Source organism: Apodemus sylvaticus, chromosome 4 (genome assembly GCF_947179515.1).
Source record: "Apodemus sylvaticus chromosome 4, mApoSyl1.1, whole genome shotgun sequence".
Taxonomy (NCBI): Eukaryota; Metazoa; Chordata; class Mammalia; order Rodentia; family Muridae; genus Apodemus; species Apodemus sylvaticus.
This window is the reverse complement of record NC_067475.1, coordinates 19,693,143-19,707,582: the sequence shown is the minus strand read 5'-3', so window position 1 is coordinate 19,707,582 and position 14,440 is coordinate 19,693,143. Positions and strand designations below refer to the sequence as shown.

The 14,440-nt window shown below is 42.2% G+C and overlaps 1 protein-coding gene across 8 annotated transcripts in view; it reads left to right on the top strand.

Moving 5' to 3' along the window:
- LOC127682627 (guanylate-binding protein 5-like) overlaps positions 1 to 14,297 on the top strand; it is a 122,876-nt gene extending 108,579 nt beyond the window's left edge. For 4 of the 8 annotated variants that reach the window (XM_052179120.1, XM_052179121.1, XM_052179119.1 and 1 more), the window contains exons 2-11: positions 3,575 to 3,782; positions 4,427 to 4,554; positions 5,986 to 6,095; positions 6,677 to 6,870; positions 7,194 to 7,436; positions 8,522 to 8,802; positions 9,798 to 10,010; positions 10,787 to 10,889; positions 11,006 to 11,196; positions 13,039 to 14,291. In XM_052179120.1, the coding sequence (XP_052035080.1) occupies positions 3,593 to 3,782; positions 4,427 to 4,554; positions 5,986 to 6,095; positions 6,677 to 6,870; positions 7,194 to 7,436; positions 8,522 to 8,802; positions 9,798 to 10,010; positions 10,787 to 10,889; positions 11,006 to 11,196; positions 13,039 to 13,161 (1,776 nt within the window). In that variant the 5' untranslated portion in view covers positions 3,575 to 3,592 and the 3' untranslated portion in view covers positions 13,162 to 14,291. Of the gene's footprint in view, positions 1 to 3,574; positions 3,783 to 4,426; positions 4,555 to 5,985; positions 6,096 to 6,676; positions 6,871 to 7,193; positions 7,437 to 8,521; positions 8,803 to 9,797; positions 10,011 to 10,786; positions 10,890 to 11,005; positions 11,197 to 13,038 lie in introns of all 8 variants that reach the window. The other 4 variants (XM_052179123.1, XM_052179124.1, XM_052179122.1 and 1 more) reach the window with 2 other exon arrangements.
- Positions 14,298 to 14,440: the final 143 nt, after the last annotated feature.

Below are 14,440 nucleotides of genomic sequence, written 5' to 3'. Positions count from 1 at the left end.
GGGCTTTGAACAGAAAAGCATTTATTCATGAGGATGTGTTTTCAGAGAAAGTAGCCGCTGGAGATAAATGATGTTCATGTGTCCTCATCAACATCGTGGGCATGAAGCAGATGGGAGATGATGATTTGCCAGTGTGGGGCCCTGTGCCTGTCACTCATCAGTGTACAGAGAGTAAGCTGAAGGTCCTGGGGCGGATCTCAGTTGGTAGAGTGCTTGTCCAGCACGTGTGAAGCCCTGGCTTCAGTCCTCAGCAGCATAGAGACTGGGTTTGGCAGCCCTCATCCCTGATCCTGGCCCTCAAACACTGGACACAGCAGAAGCAGGTTTTTTTTTTTTTTTAATTTAATTTTTGTCAGTGTATTCACTTTACATCCTGCTCACTTCCCCTCTCCCAGTCAGCCCCTCCTACAATCCTTCCTCTATTCCCCACTTCTCCTCTGAGTGGGTGGGGCCCTCCGTGCAAACACCCAACCCTGGCACTTCACATCTCTTTGAGACTAGGTACTTCCTCTCCCTCTCAGGCCAGACAAGGCAGCTCAGCTAGAAGACCTTGTCCCAGGATCAGGCAACAGCTTTTGGGATAGCCCTCATTTCAGTTGTTCGGGACCCATACGAAGACCAAAATGCACATGTGCTACATATGTGCAGGGAGGCCTAGGTCCAGCCTGTGTATGCTCTTTTGGTTTTGGTTCAGACTCTGAGAGCCCCAAGGGTCCTGGTTAGTTGACTCTGTTGGTCTACCTGTGGAGTTCTTATCCTGTTTGTGGCCAGCAATCCTTCCTCTGTTCTTCCATAAGAGTCCCCAGCTTCATCCACTGTTTGGCCATGGGGTCTGTATCTGCCTGGATCAGCCGCTTGGTGGAGCCTCTCAGAGGACAACATGCTCTTGTCTGCAAGCATAACAGAGAGTCATTAATAGTGTCATGGATTGGTGCTTGTCCATGGGATGGGTCTCAAGCTGGGCCAGTTATTGGTTAAACATTCCGTCAGTCTCTGTGCCTCCCCAGTGCCTACATTTCTTTTAGACAGAATAGTTTGGGTTGAAAGTTTTGTGGATGGGTTGATGTCTTTATTGCTCCACTGGTTTCCTGCCTGGCTATGGGAGGTCCCATATCCCCAGTGAAGCAATAAAATCTAAAGACACCAGATAAGCCTTCTTTTCTTAAATTGTTTCTGCTAAATATTTGTCGAGTCAAGGAGAAAAGTAACTAACACGTTGGCCTTATGTCTTATGGCCTTAGGAAAATCACTGATTCATTGTAAGAATGATACACAGATTCCCTGGGATTTTCACACAAAAGCACACTGACAGCAAACAAAGGCAGCTTCATTTTATCCTTATCCCCAGGCCTGTAGGATCTTTCCTTGTGATACTGTACACCATGGTTAGAGTTCTGTTGCTGTGAAGAGACACCATGACGCAGCACATCTTATAAAGAAAGCCATTTCATTGATGCTGGCTTACAGTTCAGAGATTTAGTCCATTATTAGCATGGTGGAAAGCAAGGCAGCACACAGTCTGCTTGAGGAATAGCAAAGTGTGAGTTACACAGTAAAAGGTCAGATGCTCCGATGGCCCTAACCTGTGTCCCCCTTGTTGGGAAGTAAATCCTAGAGAGCATGGCTCCATGTGTGGGTTGATGCTTGTCCTTACTGGAGCTTGGAACATATTCACAGCCAGATCTGAGGGAAAAGGGGAGAGAGAGAGAGAGAGAGAGAGAGAGAGAGAGAGAGAGAGAGAGAGAGAGAGAGAGAGAGAGCCCCAAGGTACCCAGGAAGAGGTTTTCTGACACAGCAGTGAGATCTTTTTGCTGTACTGCCATCTCTTAAAGGTTCCATGTTTGCTCTTCCTGGGCAGTCACTCACTTTTAAATCGCATTTGTGTTGGATTCCGTCTCTGCTGCAACATTGTCTCTACCTTTATACACTGATGAGTCAAAAATGACCTACCTGGATGGTATGGCCTGACTATGGGGATCACTCCTGGGAGCTCGTGGCGTCTGGCCATGTCCGCTGCCTCATGCAAGACATAGTTAAACATTTCAGTTTGGCTGCTAAATGACGACCCCTCCCCTTCTTCAAACACAGACCAAACAAAGCAATCAAAGCAAGAGAAAAGCAGACAAAAATAAACACACTAAAACTGAGCAAAAACCAGAAGTCCTCCCCAGTGCTCCTCAGTACTTTCAGATTTGTTGGTGGCCTTCTTCCCCAAATCCTCCTTGGGGAATATTTCTCTCTTCTCTTCTCTTCTCTTCTCTTCTCTTCTCTTCTCTTCTCTTCTCTTCTCTTCTCTTCTCTTCTCTTCTCTTCTCTTCATTTCTTTTCTTTTCTTTTAAAATTATAATTTTATTTATGTGTGTGTCTGTGTTTGAATGTATTTAGTGCCCTGGGACTGGGGTTATAGGTAGTTGTGAACCACCTGGTATGGGTTAAAGGAACAAAACCCAGGTCTCCAAGAGCCTCAGTGCTCTAAATCGCTGAGACAATATCTTCAGCCCAACCCTCTACTGATATAAATGCATACTGCGTCTGGCTTGTAGGAAGCAGACTTGTAGGAAAAGACTTGAGTGACATCCTAATTCTATTCAGTTGCAAGGATGAGACTGGAAATCAATATTAAGTGGAACCTACAAATAAAAACTGGATTTTAATTTAGTTTTATGTGTATGGGTGTTTGCCTGTTTGTATGTCTATGCGACAGATGTGTGACTGGTGCTCATGGGAGATCCAAGAGGGCATGGGATCCCTCGGAACTAGAGTTAGACAGTTGTAAGCCAACATGTGGAATTTTGGAATCAAACCTGGATCCTCTGGGAGAGTGTGGGCGCTCTTAAGAGCTGAGCCATCTCTCCAGCCCCCTAAAAGTTGTGAGATTCTGATGGAGAGAACATATTCCTGAGTCACAGGCTGAGCCACACAAGGCAGAATAATGAATTTAAGAATGTGACTGGGGAACATTCACTATGTGGTGACATCAGAGACTTGGCTCTGATAAAAACATTAAGGATTCCATCCAGATACCATTTGGTCCCAGTGTGTAAATATTGTGAATGCTAGAGAAATACCATACTAATGTTCTTCATAAAGGCTGAGAACCCACTTAAATTAGTTTCTTGCTCCATTACTGACATCATCCAAAACACAAGGGTCTATAAATCTCCACCTTTCCTGTGGCTGGTACCTTTCTTGTTCTAGCCAATTGTAGATCACAGCTTCCAGCTTCCCATATCAATATACTCTGCAAAAACCATGCTTACTTGTGCTGTGTACAAATAAGGCAAGTAGAATTCTACTGACACAGGGTAGCAATATCACACCAAGAAGGGCCTGAAATAGACAAGCACTTGGCTTCTGAGATTCTCAGTTCATGGCTACTCTCTGGCAAGGGCTTTCACTAGGCACTTCCTATGTTCATGCTTTGATGTAGCTTCATCTGTGATGCATTTTTTTATTTTTCAATTTCTCAGAAACTAAGGCAATCCCAACCAGTCATTTGTTCTAGGGTTCAGTGCGCAAAATGTCTCTCCTTGAACTTTAGATATTTGAGGTCATCCCGTTTCTTCCCCTGCAGAGAAGTGCCATCACAGACATGGCCCCGGAGATTCACATGTCAGAACCCATGTGTCTCATTGGGAACACGGAGGAACACCTGGTGATTAACCAGGAAGCCCTGAGGATCCTGTCAGCCATCACACAGCCAGTGGTGGTGGTGGCCATTGTGGGCCTTTACCGCACAGGCAAATCCTACCTGATGAACAAGCTGGCTGGGAAGGAGAGAGGTGAGGCCCAACACTGCTTCCTGAGTCCTCTCTAGCTACCCACACTGAGCTCATCCAGCCCAGGGTATGTGGAGAGGAAGTTGGGGACCCTGCTGGATACTGACAGCTTGTGTTTGTAGCACAGCTGCTGTTTGCATCAGCTGTAGAGGAACTTTCTCTCTCTCTCTCTCTCTCTCTCTCTCTCTCTCTCTCTCTCTCTCTCTGACTCAGCATGTGTTTGTTCCTCAATATGGTTCTGGAAAAGAAAGGCAAAATATGTTCCCTTTATACGAAGTAAGACATCAGTGAAATAAATTCATGAAAAAAATATATATTTTGTTTTGTGTTTTTGAAACAGGCATTCTCTGTGTAGCCCTGGCTGTCCTAGAACTCACTCTGTAGACCAGGCTAGCCTCAAACTCAGAAATCTGCCTGCCTCTGCCTCCCAAGTGCTGGGATTAAAAGCATGTGCCACCATCGCCCAACTCAGATCTCAACATTCAGTCGTTAGGACTTTTCCCCATTCCTCTGAGTCCATTTCCACCATCATTGGCCAGTTGCACTGTCTCATAATCTTCTCTCCCTTACACCTTAGCTTACACTCTCAAGGGAATACAGGATGTCCAGGCCCCTCTTCCCTCACTCTGGCTGTCTTTGCTTTTCAGGTTTTTCCATTGGCTCCACTGTGCAGTCTCACACCAAGGGGATCTGGATGTGGTGTGTGCCCCACCCCCAGAAGCCAGACCACACTTTGGTTCTGCTTGACACTGAGGGCCTGGGGGATGTGGAGAAGGTAAGGAGGGAGGATCCTGTTTGGATGGGACTTATCTCCTCATGAAGTGAAATACTCTTAGAGCAGGGATTTCCCTTCTTACCCCCAGTTGGATTGGTATTTTCAGCTGACATCTGCATGTTGTGTTTTATAAAAATAAAGAAGGAATATGTTTGGTGGAGGTGCAGTAAGGTGTGGGGGAAGGGTGCCTCTGTGGGCCCATACTGAGGCATCCCTTCCCCCTGAGGGCACAGACACAGGATGCATTGTGTAGAATAGGACATGGGGAGGGGAGTTGAGAGGGCAGTAGAGAAAAAAGGGGGGGAGTAGAGGCTGGTACATGAGCACATGGAGAGAGGGGGGAAAGGAATGGGGAGAGACATGGTAAGGAGCAGGAGCAAAAGAGCAAGAGAGAGAGGAGGGGGCAAGCATGTTCTTTTATAGTGAGTCAGGCACACCTGGCTGTTGCCAGGTAACTGTGGGGTGGAGACTAGGCTAAGTCCCAACTCCATGTACTTTTCTCCCACCTTTATATAGTCAGAGCTAGGATGCAATGGCTAAAAATATACCTTCAGAAGGCAGAATCAGCACAGGGGGTACTAAGAACTTCCAAGGTTATACATAGTGGGATTAAAGTCACTGTCACAAACCCAGCTCTGCAGAGAATATGGTCCAATAGTTGGCAACTGCTTAGATGAAGTTGCTTAACTCATGCTTATAGTACCTGTAGCTCTGTGATTTTTGTAAAAGGAGAAAGTCTCCCCAAATGTTTTTCTATTTGTCTTTTGTGATTCACTATGCGAACAGTGGACACATGGGCATTCTCTCATTGTGCTCTGGTAAGCATTGAACACACCCCTCACCATAGACACAGCACTTGACTTTTTCCTAAATGTTCCTGTCACCACTGACTTCAAGCTTCAATGCAGAGTCCTCCTTGGGTTTGGGAAGATGTACCTTGTTTGAACCACTGTGTGCTGGTTCTTAGACATAGCTAGATCATTCTCTTGAATGGTCATTGTGATTGGGGAATATACATACATTTATACATATATACATAATATATAATACATACACATAAGAATACATACATAGGTACATACATACTTATAAACATATATATATATACATATATACATATATACATGTCATGCATATAACTTCTGATTTGCCCCTGTAAAACTTCAGTTTTAGGTATTTTAAGTATTAAGTATAAACAGTTAGCCACTAACTGTATTCATTTTGCAATTACCGAAGAATCATTACAAGAAAGTATAGCGAGTTTGCAGTGACCAGATCAATATAAAATTACCAGTGAGAAAAGCATGCAAAATGCATACCTGTAAATGTTTTTGGTTTTTTGGTTTACTGTTTGCATAATCAACATCTGATTTGTAGTGACACATACCGAGAATGCCCTGAGGCATGCTTCAAATTTGTTCTCATTTCTAGGTTGATGAAAAGAATGATACTCAGATCTTCGCACTGGCAATCCTTCTCAGCAGCACCTTCGTATACAACACCATGAACAAAATTGACCAGGAGGCTATTGATCTACTGCAGTATCCTTTTGTGGTCCAGGACAGCACTGGGCCAGAAAAAACATGCCACCTGTGCTCCTATGAGACCTTGTAGAACCTTGTAGACCAGTAACAATTACATTACAGGTGCTAAGAAGATGGCTCAGTCAGTGACATTCTCAGTCTTTGTCACACAAAAATGAGGACATGAGTTTAGATCCATGGCATCCAAACAAAAAGCAAGGTATGGCGGTGTATGCCTATAACCCCAAGGCTGAGTGTGGGTGTGGACAGACAGGAGGGTTCCCAGAGCTTATTAGATATAGCCAGTCAGATAATACAGGAGGAGACTGTCTCAAAAAACAAGGTGGAGAGTACTAGAAGATACCCAGTACCAGTGTGTGGCCTCAACAGATAAATATATCTGCACACACATAAGTGCACACACACAAACACAAACACATGTGTTCAACCCACACACTAAAACATGATGTGGAGTAGAAACAAAGAAAGGGACCTTCATGTGTGTCACCAATGAGCTCTTGGTTCAGTTACTGTGGAAGAGGTTCAAGGAAGCGTCAGATGCAGCCCCGCTCCTGCAGCTTTCCTCAATTGGGTCTCAGCAATGTGACAGAACTGACAGACCTGCTCCTGACAAGAAACTCCCCTGATTCTAATCAAAGTGAGGAAACTGCTGACGCAAGCTTCTTCCCAGACTTGGTGTGGACTCTGAGAGATTTCTTCCTGGGCTTGAAAATCAATGGGCAGGCCATCACCTCAGATGAATATCTGGAGAATTCGCTGAAGCTGAAGGAAGGTAACAGAGCTTCAATTTGGGAAAAGAAACAAAAGTATCCAGGAATTTTTGTTTTATAATGTAGCTAAGTATATCATTTTCCATATTTCCCTTCCCAGTAAGTCTACAATAAACAGTGATTATCTAATTGAGAATGAACTAATAGGCTCAACATTAAATTCCATTAGTCCCAAGTTACCGAACAAATTTCTCTCCTTATTGTTTGCTTCACTATTTAGTTTTCAATCTTTATGCAATATCAGGGGAGATGACATTTTTTAAAGTAAATAGATTAAAGTGGTTATAAATTATATTCTCGACAAATCCTGTATTTTCTTCTCCAGGTACTGATGAAAGAACCCAAACTTTCAATCTACCCCGCCTGTGCATCCAGAAGTTCTTCCCTGTAAAGAAATGCTTTGTTTTTGACTCTCCTGCTTGTGGAAGTAAGCTTTCCCAGCTTCAAACACTCAGCGATGATGATCTGAACCCCAATTTTGTGCAGGACCTTTCAGAATTCTGTTCTCACATCTTCATCCATTCTAAGACCAAGACTCTTCCAGGAGGCATCCAGGTCAATGGGCCTCGTGAGTACTTTTAGAAAGATTTATTACAACTCATCATAAAGAATAATGGACACACGGAGAATCTTTGTTGATGAATTGACAAACGGGCTCAATGTACTGTGTTGACCAAGTTACAGCAGATATCGAGCACACCTCTGGTATTAGATCAATAAAACCTCAGAGTTACATCAAATTTAGTAAGAACAAACATGCCAAGTTAGAGAAGCTTTTAGTCTTGAAATTCATTATCTCACATGGCTTGTAAATTCATTATTTACACAACAAATAATGGATTTGTATTATGTGACATAGTATTTGATATGCACAAGATAAGATAAAGTAAGATGTGTGTGTGTGTGTGTGTGTGTGTGTGTTCTATAGTGATGATGTATATATTACCCACAGAAACAGAATTTGCTTTGTACAGGTCTTGAAGAAACCCCAATAATGTTTAGGATCTTTAAAGATGTCCATACAAACCCCTTATTTAGTTCATTTTAAAAACCTCATGATTTAGAACTTGGTAAATGTTTCCTATAACATGAAAGGAATCTGTGTCACCTCATGCAGTAACCGGCAAGGAAAAGAAAATCTAGGCAGTTCTTATGAAGAATAAGATCTAGTTCACTGAATCCTATTTACAGAGGAAATTAACTCATACCACCTTAATTGTGATAGAATAAAATAAAAAGGGGGAAATGTGAATGAAATAGAAAACCAAGGGAAACAAAAGGGAAAGGAAACTTAAAGAAGCAAAGACCTAAAGCATTTTATCAAATATATATTCACAGTTTTTATATGATCATCTTATTTCTTTATGGAGGAGGATAAAATGCAGGCCTTCACATAGATCTTGTGAATTCTTCTATCTTTCTTCTTTCAACAAAGACTAGATTATGTTTTTGTTGTTGTTTATATATTTTTTTCCTCAAAGAAAGAACAACCTGATTTCTTAATCACATAGTTCTTCAGAAACTCCTCTGGGCCATTTGAATATTGTCCAGAATACTTAAAGACTTCAGACAATGCATAGTCAGCATTGTCAGAATGAATTCATGCAGATCCTAGACTCCTGCACGATACAAATATCTTTTCCTATTTTGAAGGTCTCGAAAGCCTGGTGCTGACTTATGTCGATGCCATCAACAGTGGGGCTCTGCCTTCCATGGAGAACACAGTGGTAACCTTGGTCAGGAGAGAGAACTCAGCAGCAGTGCAAAAGGCCATTGACCACTATGACCAGCTGATGAGCCAGAGGGTGCAGCTGCCCACAGAGACCCTCCAGGAGCTGCTGGACCTGCACAGGACCTGTGAGCAGGAGGCCCTAGGAATCTTCAGGAAGCATTCTTTCAAGGATGATGACCAATATTTCCAGAAAGAATTGGAGGTTATTATTTTCTATATGTGTAAACAGACATCATGGTCAAAGAAGGCAAGGATACTTCTGCAAGATATATAATAGAACTTATCAAAACAATCAGTTGTCCCTGGACTGGAAAGAGACAATAGTCACATATGTGGCTTTGGTCTGAGTTTAAGGATCTTGACAATCACATACACATACATAGAACACACACACACACACACATACACACACACCCCTCCTCTCACATATACTGTGTTCTTCTAATGAAAAAAATGAAATTGATTTTACTTTAATAAGAACTTCATTAAGAAAATATTTACATTTTTGATCAAGTAAATAGAATTGCCTTCAAATCTGCTAAGATATAATGAACGTAGGATTAACAGAAGAAATAGGGGCAGTGAGTGATTCAATTGCACTGTCACCTTGAGGTAAAAGTCTGAAAAAAAAAAGTTGTTATACAGTTGATTGCATTTTAAATTATGGTGCCTGTTGGAGTTCTAAGTTAGAAATAATCTCTTGATAAAAGAGTTTCAAGTAACCTCAACTAAATTCAGTGGGACACACACACACACACACACACACGTAGAGTGACTTTTTGGCATTAAGAAGGGTTTCCATGGATGAAGGAGAAAAGGTGAGAGGAGGTTATGGTGGAAGACCTGAGGGAGCCTCCCTGCATAAATGTAGGAAAATGTCGATCTATGAAGGAATTGAAAAGAACATGACAGGGTTCTGACTCGCTCAAGTTCTTCCTCACGTTCCCTTAATAAAACAACTTCATAAATCTGCTGTGAAAAATGAAACTGTAATGTGAAATAAACATAACTTTTCACAGATTATAATTCTTACAAGTTTTCAGCTTTGATAAGGATGAAATCTTATATATTTAAGTTTCTAAGAAAATAAAGTGTAGATTCTTTTGAAAAAAACAATTCTCAGAAATGGCAAAGTGTATCTAACTTCTCCATGTTTGTGTTTGTTTGTATTTTTGTTCTGTTTTGGTCCATGTAAAGAGCCTACTAAGTGCAAAGCAGGATGAGCTTTGTAAGAAGAACGTGGATGCTTCTGCAGCCCTCTGCTCGAACCTACTTCAGAGTATTTTTAAGCCTCTGGAACAGGAAGTGGCACAGGGGGTCTATGCTAAACCAGGAGGCCACAGTCTCTTCCTTCAGAGGATGGAACAGCTAAAGGCAGAGTACCATCAGCGGCCAGGGAAGGGGACACAGGTATCCTTCATCCCTGGTACAAGTGACATGATGTGCTCTGTGTCTGCCTATGAGTTTCTCTTCTGTGGCCTGAACATGCACTGGGCACAGATGTTATGGCAGAGATCATGTGCTTCAGTGACGGCTGTAGATCAAAGCAACCCATGGCTGTGATCACTAGACTTCCATTGTAGCCACAGATGTTCATGAATATCTAAGGTCTAAGTAGTACTCCACAAAGCAGAATCTCAGTTAGTGAAGCCAGTTTAAGGAAATCAGAAAAAATGATTGGCTTAAAAGGCTTTTAGTCCTGTGTAGATACATTCCAGGATTCAAATGATGTAATTCATTTCCCTTATTTTTACTTATTTCAAACCTCTTCTTTGTTTTTATATTTTGTTGTCCTGATTGCTGGCTTCATTTCCAAGCAGCTCTCCCACTTGCTGCCAAAACAAAACAAAAACAAAAGGCTTTGATGCCCCAAGTTTAGCTTGCCCTTAGAAATGTACATCTCAGAGGAGGCAAACATATCTGCTTCAGCATCTATACTAGTTTTTTAAAACACCCATATTTTCTCGTTTTATCATCTGTAAATAAGACTGGCACCTATAGCATTCCTGGGTGCTGTGACTGGCCAGGTCAGCATCATTCCCTTGCATGAGGATTGACAGACAGTCCCATCATGCACTGACTGAATATCCCCCAGGAAGGAGAGATAGTGAGAGAAGAAATAGAGATATTGACCAGGATGCAAATTAGCATTTCCTGATTCTAACAGCATGTTTTGGGGTTTCCAGGCTGAGGAAGTGCTGCAGGAATACTTGAATGGCAAAGAACCAGTGAGCAATACAATTCTACAAACAGACCAGGCTCTCACGGCCAAGGAGAGGCAGAGGAAAGGTGAGCGGGACTTGGAGGCCGTGTGTGATGTACAGGAAGGCCGACACTAGCAGGGCCTGCATTAGCAAGCAGAGAGCACTGAGTCCTAGAGACTTGTCCTGTTCCTTTCTCCTCAGAGGAACAAGCAAGTGCAGAGTCTGCCCTGGCTGAAACACGGAGGTTGGAGTCTCTTTGCCTCCAGGAAGAGCAAAGGAGAGCAGAGCAGCAGAGAAGGCATCAAGAGCAACTGAGGCAGATAGAGGCTGAGAGGGCAAAGTTACAGGAAGAGCAATGGAGGATCTGGAGGATCCAGGAGCAGAAGGCCCAGGTACTTGTGAACTATTTCCTCTCAGATGTTTCTCAGCTACTCCTCTCCCTCCCATCTGTCAAGGTGACAGTCTGATGGCTCATGGGGTAAAATAGGCTCATGTGAGAGCTCAGGGCAGGGACACTGGAGCCAGACTGTGGGGTGTCAGCCCCAGGGACCACCTTTTATCACACATGTTTCTGCAAGCAATCCCCTCCCTCTCTCTCTACTTTGTTGTGAGAGACCAAATCTTTTGGGTTCAGACTCCATCTTAGAAAACTCGACATAAGTTTGAATTCAAGTTAACAAACAGACACCAGCACCAGTTTCCAGGCTACCCCACCCACAACAAAACCTGCATCTAGCACCAGTTTCCAGGTTATTCTCCCACAAATCTACACCTACTACTCCCCAGGTAACAACCCTGCCCCTTGCACTTCACTTGTAACCACCACCAATCAGAAGAGAAGCAGAAGTTAAGTTAATGGTTTGGCTCCCAGAACCAACCAATTATGTTAAAGGACATACTGTCCCTGTCCCCAATCAAATGTGTACTAAGCTAGATACTCCCTTCTTACCTCTATAAATACTTGCCTAAAACTAGGCTTATAGCTCCACCTTCCTGCTGGGTCAGAGTTGGTGGGAGCCCAAGTTCAAGCTTGAACAAAGAACCCCTAATGAGATTGCCCCTGAATTGGCTCCTTGGTGGTCTTTCTGGGGTTCATGAATGTTTTCTGGCACAGCAGAGGCAGGGTAGAGGCAGCAACAACATGTGTTTTATGAGATCATTATAATAAATGCTCTACTATTTAGATTTAAAGTGATGTTTGGCACAGATTGCACATAATCAATTATTAAGTAATAATGGAGGCATTTCTTGGTTACATTAACTAGCTACCTCCACTCTGGACAATCATGTGTCTTGATCATGGTGGGTTTTTATTATTGTTATTGTTTTGGCTTTTACATAAAATTCATGGTCTGTGTCTCCATTCCTATCTTGTCTTACCCATTGCTGCTTCCCATGGTCTTTACCTTTGGTTTTTTTGAGTCCTTTTGAGCTTAGGGAGCAGTAGGCATTATTTATCAGGTACAGAGCCTTTTTGTATGCATTCACTGATCTAATCCCCATGAAGGAGCACTGTTGTGCTCCTGGTACTCGGGTGAATTGTGTGACTTCCTACAAAAATCAGCCAAGGCTTGCAGATGGGACCTTCAGCTTTGCTGCTTCTGCAGAGATGCTGTGAAATTTTAGCTGTCACTCTTGTGAAACTGTCCCTATCTGATTTGCAACTAAGTCTATAGGTAGTAGCTTTCTTAGGAGCTACTCTAACTTATTTTTGACATCCCAGTGCTTTCCTGAACAGCAGAGTGGGCAACCACTTGCTGTCAATCAAACTGTGGCAATGCCACCTTACTCTTTAGGTCAGACTCAAGGGGCTGCACTTGACACTCTAGGTGGCACTGTGTCACCTCTGTGCTCTGCATACAGCCTCTGCCTGTAGAAAATATCCTCCACTATTCCACCCGTGGGATAGTGAACTGAAGTGAATATGTCCCTGAGATTACAAAGGAGATTTCTCCATCTAAGGAAGAAGGCTGCATTGGGATGCACTTCTAAAGACACTAACGACCCAAAGATTGAAATATGCTGTGTCTGAAACTGGAGCAAAAGGATGAAACATGATAGAATGTCATAGGCAACACATGCTGATGGAAGAAGGCTTTTCAGGGGTTGTCTACATTACAAAAGGTTGACTTAAGTATGGAAACACAGAGGTCTGGGGATGAGAGCAGAGTTTGATCTTAGGGTTTTTTGTTTTGTTTTGTTAAGCTTTACTGTTTCTATTTATTGCTTCTTAGGAAGAGGCTGCAAGGATCGAGGCAGAGAAGGAAGCTGAACACAGAGCACGCCAGCAGAAGAGGGACGCCATGAGGGAACTGAGCCACCACCACCACAGACATAATGATTGTATTGTATTATAAGCTAATATACCAAACCCTGGGACCCTCCCATTCTTATTGTTTTCCCTTGAAGACACAAAGGAAAAGGTTACTGAAGGACTTCAGACAACCAGTAGTTGAGAAGCTCCAGTGCCCTCTGTCTACCTGCCATATTTGTCTCAAGATATATTAAGTTACTCAGGCGGTGTTAATCAAGTAGAATTTGGCCAATATCTACATCTCACATGGTATCTCTTCTACTGGTGGACATAGGAAGAAGGTACCAATAAGAAATCAGAAACGATTCATATTTCTCAACTGGTTGGAGGGCCCTAGTCTGTGGACAGTGGGCTGGCTCCTCAGTACAGTCAGCTGCCCATCTGTGTGTTCTTCTTCCTTTCTGTTTTTTTTTTTTTAATTTATTTATTTATTTTTTTTTGGAACCCAAACACATTATAGTCAACCTTGTCACATGGTCAACTATCATGTCACTCACCCGTGGAGGGAGATTTGCTCCTCCTGATTCTGCTGCGTCCACATTCTATCTTATGTCATGTGATCAATGATAAAGAAAGTCTCTATATCACTAATGCTTTGCTTTTGATATACAAAATCACCATTTGACTCTTTCTGTTTCTGTTTTTTTTTTTTTCTGTAAGTCTATAACTTGCCAGGTATTTTGCTCACTTTCTACCAAATTCTTAACCACAGTAGTTATACTGATTTTAAATCATTTTGATTTTGGTTCTATTTGCTTTATTTCTTTAAAATAAAAAATAACTGTTCTTGATTTTTCTGTGTGTCTTAAAATTCTTCTAATTACACACTGTACATTATTGGTAACATAATTATAATTGATAAATTTATGCTTGGAATATGCATTTCCCTTTTATATTGAGATGTATCTGGCAAGAACTGGTTCAGTGTAGTTTTTCAGCTAAAAATAGAGTTAGTTTGTTCTAATAAAGTAGCCCTTTCCTATATCTATCAAGAAGGAAACTGGGAGGGAGGGAGGAAGGAGGAAGGGAGGAAGAGAGAGAGAGAGAGAGAGAGAGAGAGAGAGAGAGAGAGAGAGAGAGAGAGAGAAGAGAGAAGAGAGAAGAGAAGAGAAAAAAAGAGATGAGAAGAGAGGGAGAATTGCCTGTTTATGCCTGTTTAGTCTCATTCTGTTGTTCAATTATATGGAATAAAAATGTAAAATTCAGTAAATTGATTCTTCTGTATGTCTCAATCTCTTATACTACATACAATTCTTGCTTATACTGAAATTCACATGTCATAGGACAGAAGCACAAAAAATGAAAACTGAGATAAAATGTAG